A 15,222-nucleotide genomic window follows, 5' to 3' on the forward strand; every position below is an offset into this window, starting at 1 on the left:
ACACGTTCCTCCTCCATGTGCAGTTATACAGTAATACATAAAAACCTTTTGTCCTTCTATGTTTAAATTACAGCCGAGCGTTGCATTAAGATACTCAGCTGAACTGAATGGTTCGTGAGAAATCACTTTGAATTGAGCTTTAAACGCCTTACATCACCGCACTCTCATTGTCATTGTGTCTTTAAACCTTGGAACATACTGCATTTAAACCTTGGAACATACTGCATTTAAACCTTGGAACATACTGCATTTAAACCTTGGAACATACTGCATTTAAACCTTGGAACATACTGCATTTTAACCTTGGAACATACTGCATTTTAACCTTGGAACATACTGCATTTTCAAGAGCAATTACTGTACTACCTTATAATTGATTGAATAGAGAAGGCAAGTTTCTGCTGCTTCTGAGCCCTCACATCAAAACATTTAGCTCAATTGGAATCTGGCCATAAAGTGAATTCACTTGTCTCAGTCACGCTCTCTTGCTCATTTTCTTTATCTTTCTCTGTCTATCTCTTATGCCACCCTCTTCTGAGTTCACAGTGCCTTAATTACACATAATGCTTCATAGGAACTCAACACTAGCCTGCCACTATGTTTCCATTCCACTCGCTCTGCCTCAATATTATTGTGTAGAAGTGTTAGGGAAGCAGAATAATTGCTTGAGCCTTTCCACCACAGTCCTTTAAATGTGTTTTGAAATAGTGGTAATTGGGGCTAATGATGGACAAATGAAGATTCTGACAACATTAGCCCTAATTGAACAAACCCAAACAATACTGAAAGATCAGGTTGGAAATTCTGCAGCACACACTTCCTCTTTGTGATGCAATCTGCGACATTTGGCTGCACTGAGAAGTTTGTCGCTAATTAGTTGAAGAATCCCCCCACCCCCCCAACACACATACGTCTTTCCTCTGCTAGGCCATGTATTCCCAAAAATCGTCTAATCAGAAAAGATGGTGTTCTTCATTTTCTAAATTGTTTGGTGTAATTAGTGTAAATTGTTTTGTTGGTGAACAACAGTTGGCACAGAAAACACACATGCTCTTATAGATGGCACAGCATGGCAGGATTTAGTGCTCCTCGCTAAGGCAGTATGCTGTAATTCGCTGTTGAGGAGTATTGGCGCAGCTCCTGTTTTGTTCTGGCTCTTTCCACACACAGTCACTTTCTCTCTGTCAACTGCTCAGCTGACCCCTCACTCGTCTCACCCACTCTCAGTAAGGATTATCAAGACCTTTTTTCACTTATACGTTCTCCCTCCTTCCCTTTCCTTTGTGGTCTCGCTATCTTTCTCTCCATGGTCTTTTGACTCACGTTTTTTGGCTTTGTCTGTGTATTTTTCTGTATTGTAATTTTGAACAATTGTGTTTTTTCGCTCTATTTTGATGTTGTGCCTATACGTGTGTGGGCGTAGGTGCACTTCTTCTGTTTTCCTGTCTGTTTTTCTGTCTCGGCTCGGAGCTCTAGGCTAGAGAAAATGGTCTAAACTGCTGTGAGTGTTGAGGGTGAAGTAGAGAAGGAAAGGGTGTGGTGTGATGCAGAGTTAAAGTGGAGCTTATGAAATCGGTGCTTCTGCATCTAACCCCCATTTCTGAAATGGGCCCTGGAAAACATTGAGGGTGAAAGCTTGGGTTGCTTTGGATTCCCCGGATACAGCTTTTCCCTTTGGCAGAGCTTTGCTGTTTTGCACAGGTATAGACTGGCAAATAGGAAGCTGGAGCCAGCAGCTTGTTAGGTTAGCTTAGCGTAAAGACTGAAAACAGGAGGGGAGACAGCTAGCCTGGCTCTGTCCATAGGTGACCAAATCCACCAATGAAAACCTCCTAATGCTCACAACACATTATACCATGTTTGTTTAATCCGTAAAACCAAAGTGTGAAAACGACAATTTGCTGCCAAGAAACAGTCCGACACATAAACCCCCCATAAAATGGATGAGCTAATCTAAATGGTTGCTGGTGGTAGCTTCATATTTACCATACAGACATAGGAGTGGTATTGAGCTTCTCATCTGAATCTCAGCAAAAAAGCAAATGAGCTTGTTTTCCAAGATACTATTTTACTATCACTTATTACTTTTTATTATTAAAGCTTTAGTGTGTAACTTTTTGATATTAATAAACGTCCGTTACGTTCAAGCCATTGCCAAATGAGTTGCTACAAAGCTAATTAAGACGATCAGCTCCACACAACTCTCTCTGTATTTCTCAGTATGACTATGTTCAGAAGATTGTGTCGTCCGGTGACTTTCCCGCGCAGAAGCTCGAGTGAAGATAATGACCTCTTTTGAAGAGTCCATCATGTTTTTTTTTAATCCTCCGTGTCCTCCTTGGCTACTAGCAACTGCGCGGAGGAGGGGTGGGGGGGGTGTGCGCGATCACATAAGGCTTGTATCATGTGGACGCGGCGACAGTTTTGTTGTCATTAATTAGAATTTCTCATGGGAGAAACTACGAACTATAGCTTTAAGGGCTGTGGTAATGAGAAGAAAAAAAACAAGCCCATTAGTTGTCGATGATTTGAAGTGCCTGTACTGTAACAACCTCCCAATTGATTAATAATAAATCTATGGATCTCCATCTCTCTTTGTGTTTTTCCAGGACTATAAAGCGGGCCTGGCTATTGCTGAAGTGGAACTGACTGCTGCCAACATTAGAGACGTGGACCGCAGGGGCTTCGAAATCAATACACCCTTCAAGAACTTCTGGTACGTCTGGTCTCATATGTGTGATGTGTGTATGTGCATGCATGGGAATGTGTGTGTTCTTGCCCCCTTCTCGCGCAACAAAGAGCTATTCATGCTAAAATATGTGTCTTTTTATTTGTGTGTCAATGAGAAAAGTGCACCCTTTCTGTTTGATTTTACCCTAACACATACTTTCATATTGCTTTTTTCATCATCGAAAACATGAATGTTAAGTGAAGGAATCTCTCCTTCAACGCAGACCCCTCCGACTGTAGTACACCTCTTACTGGAGGCAGCAGCAGGATGCCAAGACTTCATTCAAAAATTATATATAATTCCAACAAATCTTCCATCATTTCATTTGAACCATACTGTATAGTTTAGGAAATGCCCTTCACATACACCTAGCCTCTTGCTACACTGTATTTTAATCTTAATAATCACATCTTATAAAGCATCCATATTCACATTTTAATGGCATTTTAATTAATTTTGGTTAATCTGCTCTTATACATGTAAGGCATTAAGAGTCTTATAATGCGATAGGAGTTGTGGTGAAAGAATATTTACATTCCTATCAAAATTGGCATCTTAATGTTGGCCAAGCCAAAAGCTTTGTCCTATTACCTGGAGAGTTAGAGAATTCATTCAAACCAGAATGTTTTCAATGCTTTAAACAACTTCTGATTGATTAGGGAAATGTTTGTCATCAATTCACAATCAACAGATCAATTTTAATTGTAGTTTATGATCTCTTTATGCTATCATAAAACCCTGTGGTTGGTCCATTTTGTTTTCACACCCCCAACCAAACTGCACTCGAGCCGGCTTTAAAGCCAACTGAGACTCACCTTTTCAGGCAGCCTCGGTCGGTATCTTAAGGCCGAACAGCCAGACCAAGCTGTTTCTACTTGTTTTTAACTATTTGTGGCATATTAGCTCAGTTTGCAATTTTTTTGTAAGGGCCTTTCAATTAAACCTAAAGTTTGCTTCATCATGTTCCTTTTTTTCCCACCTCGGTTCAGTTTCTTCTTACACAGAAAAGGGTTCAAGGTAACTGGTTAGTGCCTGGCCCTGAGCAAGAAAGCAAACACAGGTCTCAATGCGGTTGTTTTGGTCCACACCAGAATACAATTGCTGCGTTCAGGTCTGTCCGAACAAATTGTAGCAGGGGGGAAAAACAACCTTAGTCCAATTCAACAGGACTAAACAAAGCAAGCAAGAAAACACCTTAAAAAATGCTATGCATAATCTGCTTTTTCTTTGTGAGGTTTTAGAATTAGTATTCCCTACGTTTGTCCATGCACCACTCATGATGCAGGGTCACCAAAACAGTCACCTAAACTCTTCAGCCAGTGAGTTACCCGGCAGTCCATATGTACTTCATGTTTACAGCTCTTGGTTCTTTTGTAAAGTGCAATAAAGTCGGCAGGAAAATTAAACGAACAAGGACTAAAAAGCAACAATGTGACATTTCTTTCCTTGGTCCAGGCCACCTAACTGAACTACAGGTGTGAATGTGAGCTTAATGTCACAAACAAAAATAAAAGTTACTAATACACGGGGCGACCTCTAGCTGAGTGGCGTGTGCGCCCCATGTGAGCTGGGTCCTTGGCGGCGGCCGGGTTCAGATCCAACCTGCGGCCCTTTGCTGCATGTCGTCCTCTCTCTCTCTCCCCCCTTCTCTCTCTAGCTGCACTGTCTAATAAAATGAAGGTAAAAAAGCCCAACAAATAATCTTAAAAATTAAAGTTACTAATACCCGTATTACCCGAATTATTCAGTGGGATTCACTTTCAATGTCAATCATTTAAAACCAATTTATACACTTCTGCCCTGTATGTTTTCCTTTGAGATGTAAGTTGTGAAAGTAATGAGCAGGCATGTCACCAATTTAAGACTCTAATGAGACAAAGAAAGTCTTCTCATAAGTTTGTATTGACTGCATTTCATAGCACTCTGTGTTCTCATGTCAAATCTCTTTCACAAACTGTCTTGTGAACCACTGCACGCATCACAGACTTATTGGTCATTGCAGTAAACACGCTACATAAGAACAGGGTCCTGTACAAAAATCACAAATTTTTGATCCAGATTTCTTTTTTATGAAATCTCCCCTTGGAGCTTCATGCAGGTATCTCTGCCTCTGTAGGGCACAAAGCCTTTCAGGTGACTCTAGTCCCTGAGGGCTAACAATCAATGAGCGCACTGCTTGTTTGTGCTGTAATGGCCCATTTAGAAAACAACCGTCACAGCTGCCTGGACAAAGCATGGCTTGTTTGTTTGTGTGCGCTTGTTCACTATTTTTTCTTCTTCTTTTTTTTTTTTTTTTTACCACTTTCTTTTTTGCCAGTTGCCTTGTGTAAAGATTTCTTTCTCCCCTCATTCCTCTACGTGTCTGTTGTATGTCCGATCGATCTGTTTGTGTCAGCTCCCTTAATGGTCCCATCGTTTGGCAGCTTCGTTAATACTCTGGACGTGATTACCATTTTGTGTGGAACAAAAAAGAGGTGGAATTAAAATGAGCTCAGGTCTCCTGAATTGTTTTGATGAGGTGATTGCTGAAAGTGTGTGTGTGTGTGTGTGTGTGTGTGGATCAAATCGATTGGTAGCCCTGGGAGTGTTCTCCTACCTGCTCAAGGTGGGGATTAGTGAGAAACTATCTAATCACTTTAAGCTGTGGAGACTCACTTTGGCTTTTCCATTGTTTTGCGGCCGTTAAATGGACAGAGCGTTCAGCCTGTTGTGGTAGATGCAATAGCAGACTGTTATGAGAAGAGAGAATGACAATGAGGCAGCGAGGAGTGCACAAGCAAAGACACTCAACTTTAAAGGAAAGGAAAACCTTTGTGCTTGATCAAAAAGCACCTCCACTAAAGTAAAGCTGCAGATAAATGCCTAGCTCAAGGGCATATTGGAGAAAATCCATGTTTGTCTGGTTTCTTGTGTGTTTGTCCGGTGTATATTGAAAACTGTGGACAGTTTCACAATTATTTTTATTGTTTAAATAATTTAATTTAAATAATTTAAATAATTTAATTTTAAACAGCAAAAAGGATGAAGGGCACCAGTGGAAGTAAATTTTAAATTTAAGATTTAATGCTCACTTTAACAGAGAATTATAACAAAAAAAACGTCAAGCTACCGCACACCAAAATGGGATTTCCAAATTAAATTTGTCATTTTACTTATAAAAAATACAGTTTCATGAGTGGGGACTGATGCTAGGTCCTTGGGTGAATGGGGAACCCTGAAGCTGACTGTAAAGAGCAATATTCTCCACTCCAGACCACGAAGGTCATGTTAGATATGCCTTTTTAATAGAAAAGATGAGAAGAACACTCTCAAGTCTGTCGGTTAAATAGGAAAGCTACTAAAGCTCTAATGACTGGGAGCAGTGACGTCCTGGAGTCTCTGCTGGTTGCCTGGCAATGTCACGGTGATGACAAGGTTCCAGGAAGTCACTGCACCTTGCCAGGAACTAATTGGCGGATTTTCTTACCCTTTGACATAGCCAGGCTAGCTGTTTCCTCTTGTTTCTAGTCTTTATGCTAAGCTAATTCTTGGCAAGAAAGCATATTTACCAATATGTCAAACTATTCCTTTAAACAATCAATAATGAGTCTTGGAGTCGCTCTGGACTTGCTATATATTCTTCATATCTGTGGAGCTCTCATTGCGCTATATGCTTACTTTCAGATTTTATAACTTTCCAGATACCTACACAGTTGCAGCATGGAATAACATGAGAACTCTCTCCTGGGATTGTAGTGAGCCAGGGAATGAGATGATGGATGCCTGAATCCTGTGGCTGTGAGGGTGATTGACATAACAATATATGAGATTGCTTGAAAGTTGTAGTAGAAAAGGCAACAATTTAATTATTGTACAAAGTAGTACAGTAATTGTACTTCTACTCCACCTCTCTAATAACTTTTTAGAATTCTTTATTTTATATTTTCCTCTTCACCACCTGTAAAAGCCTCACATGAGACCCTCCTTCACTTCATAGCTTAAGCTCTGCAGCTTGGGAACCTCCACATACTCTGGTGCTTTCCCTTTGCTACTCTGTGGTTTTGGAGGGCGTGTTGTGGTTGAGCAGACGATGTGAGCAGTCATCTCTTTAGATGGGCCCTGGACAGGGACGGATGGGCACAGAACGGCTGAACCCAATCAACCTATCGATCTCTGCTGGGTTACTTGTGCCAGGCGGGCCCGGTGCACATCCTCAGCTTCAGGCAAAAGCTTTCCCTCCCCGTCGCCTCCCCTCCTCTGTCTTACTTTACAACGGTCGCCAGGTTGCCATGGAGACCAGTGGTCCCATTTCTCTTTTCTAAGTGCTTCTTTCAGTCAGGCTAAGACTCTCTCTTTTTCCTCTCAGTTTTATATCTCTGTCGATCTTGCTGTCTGTATTGTTATCTTATCCTCACTCTCACTTAAGCTTACACATGCGCATAGTTTGCTTGTTTCATACATTTATTATACACCTATCTAATTTTGAGTTACTCAGAAAATTCAGCAACCTATCCAAAATAAACACTGCAAGGTATCTTTTATAAGTGCTTGTCAGACAGTAATGGAGATCCCCTGTCGTGTGTGTGTGTGTGTGTGTGTGTGTGTGTGTGTGTGTGTGTGTGTGTGTGTGTGTGTGTGGATTGATTTAGAGACAGCTGAATGAGTGCCCTGAAAGACACCCAATTTGGATTTCAGACATTTACTGTATGTGTGTGTGGTGTGCATGTTTATTTAATATCAAAAATAAAATATGGCTGATTTGACCTCCCTGGTTGGATCAGTTTAATTAGTAGATGAGGCGTAGTTTAAACCTGCTCTTCTGAAACATAGTATGTGGCCAAACATATGTTGACACTGGACTGCCTCCACTCTTCTGGGAAGGCTTCAGGGATTTGGCCCCCATTTGACGTTCCAGTTATCCCAAAAGTGTTGGATGGGGTTAAGATCATTGCTGATGTCAAAATTATTATTCAATGTGTTAACATGTGCTTAATTAACTCGGTTACAGTCGACTTTTTGCAAAAATGTTGTTTCCGTAATTTGGTATAGGAGATTCGAGAAACCTTGTTTCCCCAGCTAGATTTCTCCCGGCGAAAGTCCATTTCTTGGTTATACTGTTTACGCGTCACCAGGTTTCTCATTGGCTTTTTTTACTGTACATGAACACATGTGCATGACAAAGACTGAAGACGGGAAGTATTGCTGTGTCAGCAAAGCAGCTGGAAGAAGAAAAGATCATTAAACATAATGATGCATCCTCGTATTTAGAATTATGCCGTCTGATTTCAACTGAAACTAAACTCCAACAAAGTAGCCTCTGTAAGTAGAAGTCAGGTTTCCAACACTTCATGCAGTAAGAATCCAGACAGAGCCTTTATCTCACTGCATATCAGGAAACAGCTTATTGTATCACCACAACAGTTAAAGAAAGTTAGTCATTCTTCCAAAATCAGGGTAGGAGAGAAATGTGATTTTTATTTACCTGCTGCATGGATTTACAGTAACTACAGTGCATGTAAATGCGCTCTCTGAGTAACCTGGTTTCTTATGTTCTTGTAAACAACAAACTTTTGTACTTCTATTAAGATTGACAAGATTAAGATTAATTGGACAAGAATTCCCATATAATTTTGGCTATATAGTTTAATTGCTGACATGAAAGTGAAGTAATTTTTAATGATACAGTATTTCCTAGCAAATTATTATGTCTACTTCATAATCTGATTTGTTAAAATTATCAAATTACCTTAATGTGGCAATGCTTTTAAAACAGACTGTATTGGAATGAAACCTTTTGAGTCTGTCACTGCACCCATGTCAATAGAAAAGCAGCATCACATATTTTACCAAGCTTATCTCAGTGCTCTACTTTCCCCCCTTCATTTTCAGATTGGCAGAGATCTTGTCCTGATGGAACAAGAGTGTTAAACATGATTTTATAAATGTATATTGAAGCTGTAAATGTGGTTTATAGTCTTTTCCATCACAATTTCTTTACTTTCCTGAGTCATATATAGACATAATATCCTGACAAAATATCCTGCATTAGCACTTTATAGATTTTAGTGGTGCAAGGTGAGACAGATTGATTTACCTGCCCTGTCGCCCCCCTCTTTCCACTCCCCTATCAATTTCATCAAATCTATTGCAATCACACATAGGCATACTTACTCAGCAACTCCCCAAAACTACTCCAAATACTGCACACCCCCGTAACCCTGCCAAGCGATACTATGCTGTTTAATTGCTCTCTCAAATCAAATCAATAACTGTGAGCCATGTGTTGGGTTGGGGGGCAAAAAATCAATTGTTGCAGCTTCACGGCAGAGTCAGAGCGGGAGAAGGAGGAGTGGATTGAAGCGGTCCAGGAATCGATTGCTGAGACACTCTCCGACTATGAAGTGGCAGAGAAGATCTGGTTCAACGAGGCCAACAGGAGCTGCGCTGACTGTCGCGCCCCACAGCCGGAGTGGGCGTCAGTCAATCTGGGTGTGGTCGTCTGTAAGAAGTGTGCAGGTAAGGGGCTTCCATATATTCTCTGATGCAGACACACACATGCTGGATACAGGCATACACACCGATAAACAACATACTGTACCTTCAGTGAACTCTGATAAACAACCCCCTTAAACATGTAAACACCCACCAGCACTCAGCATTGTCTGAATGGAAGCGAGCAGCATGTCAAAACACCTTTTATATGGTAGTTTTTAAAGACCCCTTAGTTGTCCCAAGACATATCTAAACAAGACAGAAAACACTTTTTTATACACTTTATCATTTTTAGGATGTTTCCTGGGAAAGAAAAATGTAATTTGGAACTAATAATATGAAAAATACAGACTGGTAGTTTTGTTAGGATTCAGTTAATTGTGTTAGCTTATGTTAGTAACTTAATCAAGTTAGTTATTGTATGTTTGGGAATTGAACTATATAGTGTTTTACAGCAAACGTCTGAGGGAATTATTAAAAATGTTCAGACCCATAAAATAATGGGATCCCAAAATTGTGTGTATTTTATTAACTTGTGTCAAATCTTATTGCTTGTTATTTGCTTGTTACTTGTTAGAATTATTCTTCTTTTAAAATGAAATGACATACGTATGCAACCTGTGACGGGGGATCACTTATTAGGAACCAGTTATAAAGACAAACACACACCATTCTCTTGCTCATATTAATTTACATTATTTACTCTCCCTTTCTGAAGTCATAGTGAACAGTGTATAGAGAGAAACAAAAAGAGACAATGGTGCATTTGAACAGTTGTATTAACACAACTTAAAAACCTGCTGAAGGAAAAAAGGATAAATCTACTCTTTTTCTACTAATTATTATGAGTGGTCTGGTGTTTGTGTCTGTGTGAGTGTGTGATTTGACCCAGAGGCTGAAAAAAAGTTCTCAGGTGATAAGCCACTTATGGGAGTTGGCGTCTGGCCTCTGGGCGCCCTAATCTATTTGGCAATGCTGGATGGCTCAGATGAAATGACAACAAAGATTAAGCCACAGGCGAGAACTTGAGGGATTCCAAACTGCTTCTTGACCCGCTAAACATGATTAGAGAGAAGCAGCAGCAATGCCTGATGTAGAGGTATATATATGCTCCTATACACTCCTTCCCCTCCAGATTTTCTCTAGGCCTGGGATTTCTCCCAGAGTCATAAGTTTTAATGCGATTCTTCTCCTCACCTCTGCAAAGCCCATGTAATTGGTACGCATCAGATATCCAACATCCCTTTTCAAACGCCCTTAAATGATTTCATTTGCAGGGGTGTTTAATATTACATTTTGTCGACACACGAGCGTGTGAATATCTGCAACGAGGAAGCTGTCCTCACACTGTGCTCTCTTTAAATTAGGCAGTGGTCCATTTGGAATACCAATGACTGCTCATGCCTTTAATTAGTGCTCTTATGTCATGGACAGTAAAGAGAAATGCTGAACAAGAGAAAGAGGAAAGAAGTAATGAGAAGGCTAATGGTTAAAATGATCCCAGATTGGCTTTTCTCCTTTTATGCCAAGAAAGAATTAATTTTAAATAGTTTGTAGCTTCACTCTCTGATGTGGAGCAGTTTTATATGCTGTAATATATGTTGTCTTTGTATGCATAGACTTGAGGGACTGTCCATTATTTTCTTTTTTATGAAAAAACATAATCAGTGTCATTTGTGAACATAAAAAAACCCCGGTGAATCTGATATAAAAACACAATCATACAAAAACCTGCGTGAAAATGTTGCAGCACAGACAGTCAGTCAGTATAACCATGTGTGTTTTTCAAATTACTTTAAATTACAAACAAAATCCTAATCAGCTGCTCATTTGCGTTTTGCCCCATTATTCGTCCCTTTCTATTCAAACAGTGTTCACCATCTAGCTGCTGACTTTGTCTGTCTGATGTTTGGTGCTGGGCAGTGGGTTCACCAGAGCTTTTTTTCACTGAAAACAGCTGCCTGCTGCAAATGGACAAGGCTGATAAAAGCTGTATCAGTTCAGTAGCATTGAACTAAAACATTAAAGCTGCGTAATGAACAGTGAAAGCTGTAAGACACTAAAACGCTCTGTCAGTTGATAATTCTGTGGTTTGTCTCTACAATTAAACAACAAGTAGATCCGACCAGGCAATCTGATTGGTCAACTAGATATTTAGAACCTGCTCAAATCAGCATGACAGCACACTCAGAGCCATTTGAGGACACCTGGCACATCACTTAAAGTATTACTCCACATTTCTATGTCAACCTTACGGAGTTGAATTTAAAAACCTTTTGAAACATTTGTATTCATGTAAATCAGGAACTACAGTGGAACACACAAAATCTCTCCAACTAATGTTTCTAAAGTGATTCATCGGATCAAACAACTTATTTGTTACTACGCTCTGAAGTTAACTTTCACTGGAAATGTTTGAATCAGCTGTGCCTGCTACAGAGCTAAATAGTTATGACAGGATTTGAGCTAGCAAAGCAGTTTAGTGTATATATTGGCGGTAATTATTCCCGCGTTCTCTACGAAGCTAAAGTTAGCTTAAGTTGGCTGGCTGACTAAACAGGAAAAGACTAGAAATTTGTCTTTGTTGCTTTTTTTATTCTGAGAGCGAATTGCCCCACAATCTAAATACAGTTTGATTATAACCTATCTTTTGTTGGTAACCGAGGATTTGATTGAAAGTGCTCATATTATGCTTTTTGGCTTTTCCCCTTTCCTTTATTGTGTTTTATACCTTTTTTTGTTATAGGTTTACAAAGTGAAAAAGCCCAAAGTTCTCCCAAAGGGACTTACCATCTCCAATAGAAAACACTGTTCACAAACTGCTCCAAACAGCTCTATTGTAGTCCAGCCTTTACTTCTGTGACGACCGTGCGTCACTTTGTAACACACGTTATAATGCTCGCCTAGCTGCTAGCCAGGCACGCCCTCATACTCTGCTTCTGACTGGCTAGTAGTCCTTACTTAGCTACTGTGCATGTGCACCTCCCAACAAGATGGGATAGAAGTGCGATGCCTCACTCTGTAGCTAAAACGGAGGGCTCAACACACAGGGTGAAAAGAGGAGCTGCAGCAATGTGCAGTACAACAAAAATATGGTGTTTTTTGAAAATTAAACCATGTAAACCTATTCTGGTACAACCTCTAAATACAATTATGAACCTGAAAATGAGCATAATATGAGCACTTTAACGTCATAATATTGGCAGTTCAGTGATGCTTACCGACCTACGGTCCGCATCGCTTAAGTGCTTAAGTGTGCCCTTTTACATTACACATAGTCATTTGACTTATGACCTTATTTAATCTAATTGTCTCTTTTCCCCTCCTATTGGTGTTTCTCTGCAATGGTTAACCCAAGACATTAGCCCTTGTCCAGAACCTTAAACTAGTCAAACCCTCATTCCTCAGCAACTTTACTTCCCCAACAACTGAAGCTGTCCCTCTATGTATATATCTTTTTTTGTTCCCTCTCTTTGCCCTTTCTCCCACTATGCAACCCGACCAACCAGCGAAATGACTTTACTTCAAAGACTGGGAGCCCCCTCTCCACACATGGAATTGCAACAAGCTGCTGTTAACTAGGATGCAACTTGTAGACTCATCGGCTGGCAACAGTTGCCATGGTAACGCACAAATGCAGTGCTCTTTGCTTTGTTTCTTTCTGGTCCTGACTCGTCGTTGAGTGAGGGGAAAATGGCACACAAGTACAGGGGGTTGGAAAAGTGCCCCAAGAACTGTCACTGGGAAAGTTTTTAATTGGCGGTGAAATCCTTAGTGTGCTGGGCAGTTTTTTTGCCAAAGCTGCTGTGATGGGAATGCCCTTTTGTGTGTTTTGTTGGTTTCATCACATAGATGAAGACATTTACAACAGGGCTATTTATATGTGAAGATCTCACCATGTACTTGGAGGATTGTGTGCATGCACACTTTTTCCAGCTTCATTACCCTTACACAAGAGTGAATGGTCCTGTAAGGCTCAGCGGATGTGTGGCTGTAGAAATGCAGCAGGCGCCCAGAGTTTCACTCTCTGTCACAGTTATTTTTCAAGCTGGACTTTTGAGACCAAACAGATTTAGGGCGTTTTCACACATACCTCATTTGGTCCGGACTTTCGGACTTTTCAGTTTGATCCGAACCAAAATTACAGGTGTGAAACCTCCCCCGGACCACGGTCCGGATCAAAAGACCAAATTTTGGTCCGATTAAAAAGAGGTGGTCTCGGTCCGGACCAAACTGAACCATGGTCCGGTTCGTTTATAGTGTGAATGCATTTTTTGGATGGTTCGGACTTTCGGACTAAATACAAGAAGCTCTGGCAGGCTCTCCTTGTGTTACAAGACCGGGGAAGCTCCTTTAAGGAATAGCTTGGTGCTTAGTGTGTAGGCTACATGAGAGAGTGAGAGTGACGGTGAACGCGCTCAGAGCAGACAGCTGTCGGCTATCAGAGCTGCGAATACATCAGCAGTTTATTTGTTAAGTGGTAGTAAATGTACAGTGTAGGTTTCCGTTTGTCTCTGAATAAATTCTCCAGAAAGAAAGTTCCCGTGTCTTGCTTCTCAACATCACAACAAAACAAAAAGAGCCGCGGCAGTAAGGGGAGAGCAGCAGGCAGCTGAAAAAACTCCAACACAGAGAGAGGATACGAGAGGACGAGGAAGCCCGTCTACAAACCAATCAATTATAAGTATCTGGAGACGCAGCTCACATATGTGATGACGGCAGGACGTAGTTTTGTCACGTATAGATCTTTAGTGCGCTTGCATAACTGCAGTGTGAAACCAAAAGTTACTGGATCAAATGTATACAATGTAACAAAAACATGAACCTTGGTCTGGACCTGGGTTCGGACTTTCATGTGTGAAAACGCCCTTAAACTGAAGTCTGAACACACTAATGCATCCACATTTGACACTTTATTAGAGATAGACTTTATTAATCCCACACTGAAATCCCCTTGTTACAGCAGCTCAAAAGAAAAATTCACACACATCAGAATAACACAAATACACATTAAATAGACATAGGAAAAAAAAAATACAAAAAGTATTATAAGAAATAGAAAAAAATACACAGATATACTGATGAGTAAGATGCGGATGAATAGAAATAACATATTGCACAGTAGGAGGTGACACAGAGTAATAAATAAATGAATATGCATAGTGCAGAATATTTTGAACTGTTCTCACAATATATTTTAATAAGTTAGGGGAAAAAGGAAACATCTTTTTATAGTCGCAGGGTTCAGCTGAAACACACTATCGCTGAGAACAGACCAGCATGTACAGGAGCATTATATTATTGTTGGTGAGTTGTAAACAAAAATCTGCTGATTGTTTAAAACAAAACCACAACTAGAATCAGCTTAAACCAGCATATTCAATTGCTCCTAGATCTTTGTTAAAATATGAAAAGAAATCTCAAAATTATTTTATGAGAAAATGAGAACATTTGATCATGCATAACATCTGGACTGCAGCAAGAATGTAGTGTTTCTCTCCCTTGTCAGGTTTTTTTTATGTTCAACTGCATTAGTTAAAGTCTTAAAGATAAATGTATGGTGTAAGTGATGCCTCCTCTATCTAAGCGCCACATTTGATACATTAGTACACAGTGTAAATTTTCATAGCGATGCAGACGACACACAACTGTACATATTGCTAGCGCCAAATGATCCCAACAGTTTAAATAGTTTAACAGACTGCCTTAAAAATATTACAGTTTGGATTTGCAACATTTGAAATCATATGACTACAAAACCAAAGGTATATAGCTATTGATGCTGATTCTAATTTAAAAAAAAAAAAAAGAATGTGGACAATATTACAAAATAGAAAACAATAGTGGTAGTAGTATATCAGTATAATGCTGCATGTAGACTGTCCTCTGTCCTTAATGTATTTCATCATATCAAGCCTGACCACAGTGGGATATGGCTTGGCATATTATATTCAAAATCCAATGTGAGAGCAATTAGATTAGTCAGTTAATTTAATGTTTTGTTCCGCTCAGTATTGACA

The 15,222-nt window shown here is 40.0% G+C and overlaps 1 protein-coding gene across 3 annotated transcripts in view; it reads left to right on the forward strand.

Moving 5' to 3' along the window:
• Positions 1-15,222, forward strand: part of zmp:0000000660 (arf-GAP with Rho-GAP domain, ANK repeat and PH domain-containing protein 2) — a 127,818-nt gene that overhangs the window by 38,157 nt on the left and 74,439 nt on the right. For all 3 annotated transcript variants that reach the window (XM_031289899.2, XM_031289900.2, XM_035994020.1), the window contains 2 exons: positions 2,610-2,716; positions 9,027-9,226. In XM_031289899.2, coding sequence (XP_031145759.1) covers positions 2,610-2,716; positions 9,027-9,226 — 307 coding nt within the window. The remainder of the gene's footprint in view (positions 1-2,609; positions 2,717-9,026; positions 9,227-15,222) is intronic.

The sequence above is a fragment of the Sander lucioperca genome, chromosome 17 (genome assembly GCF_008315115.2).
Source record: "Sander lucioperca isolate FBNREF2018 chromosome 17, SLUC_FBN_1.2, whole genome shotgun sequence".
In the NCBI taxonomy this organism is placed as follows: Eukaryota; Metazoa; Chordata; class Actinopteri; order Perciformes; family Percidae; genus Sander; species Sander lucioperca.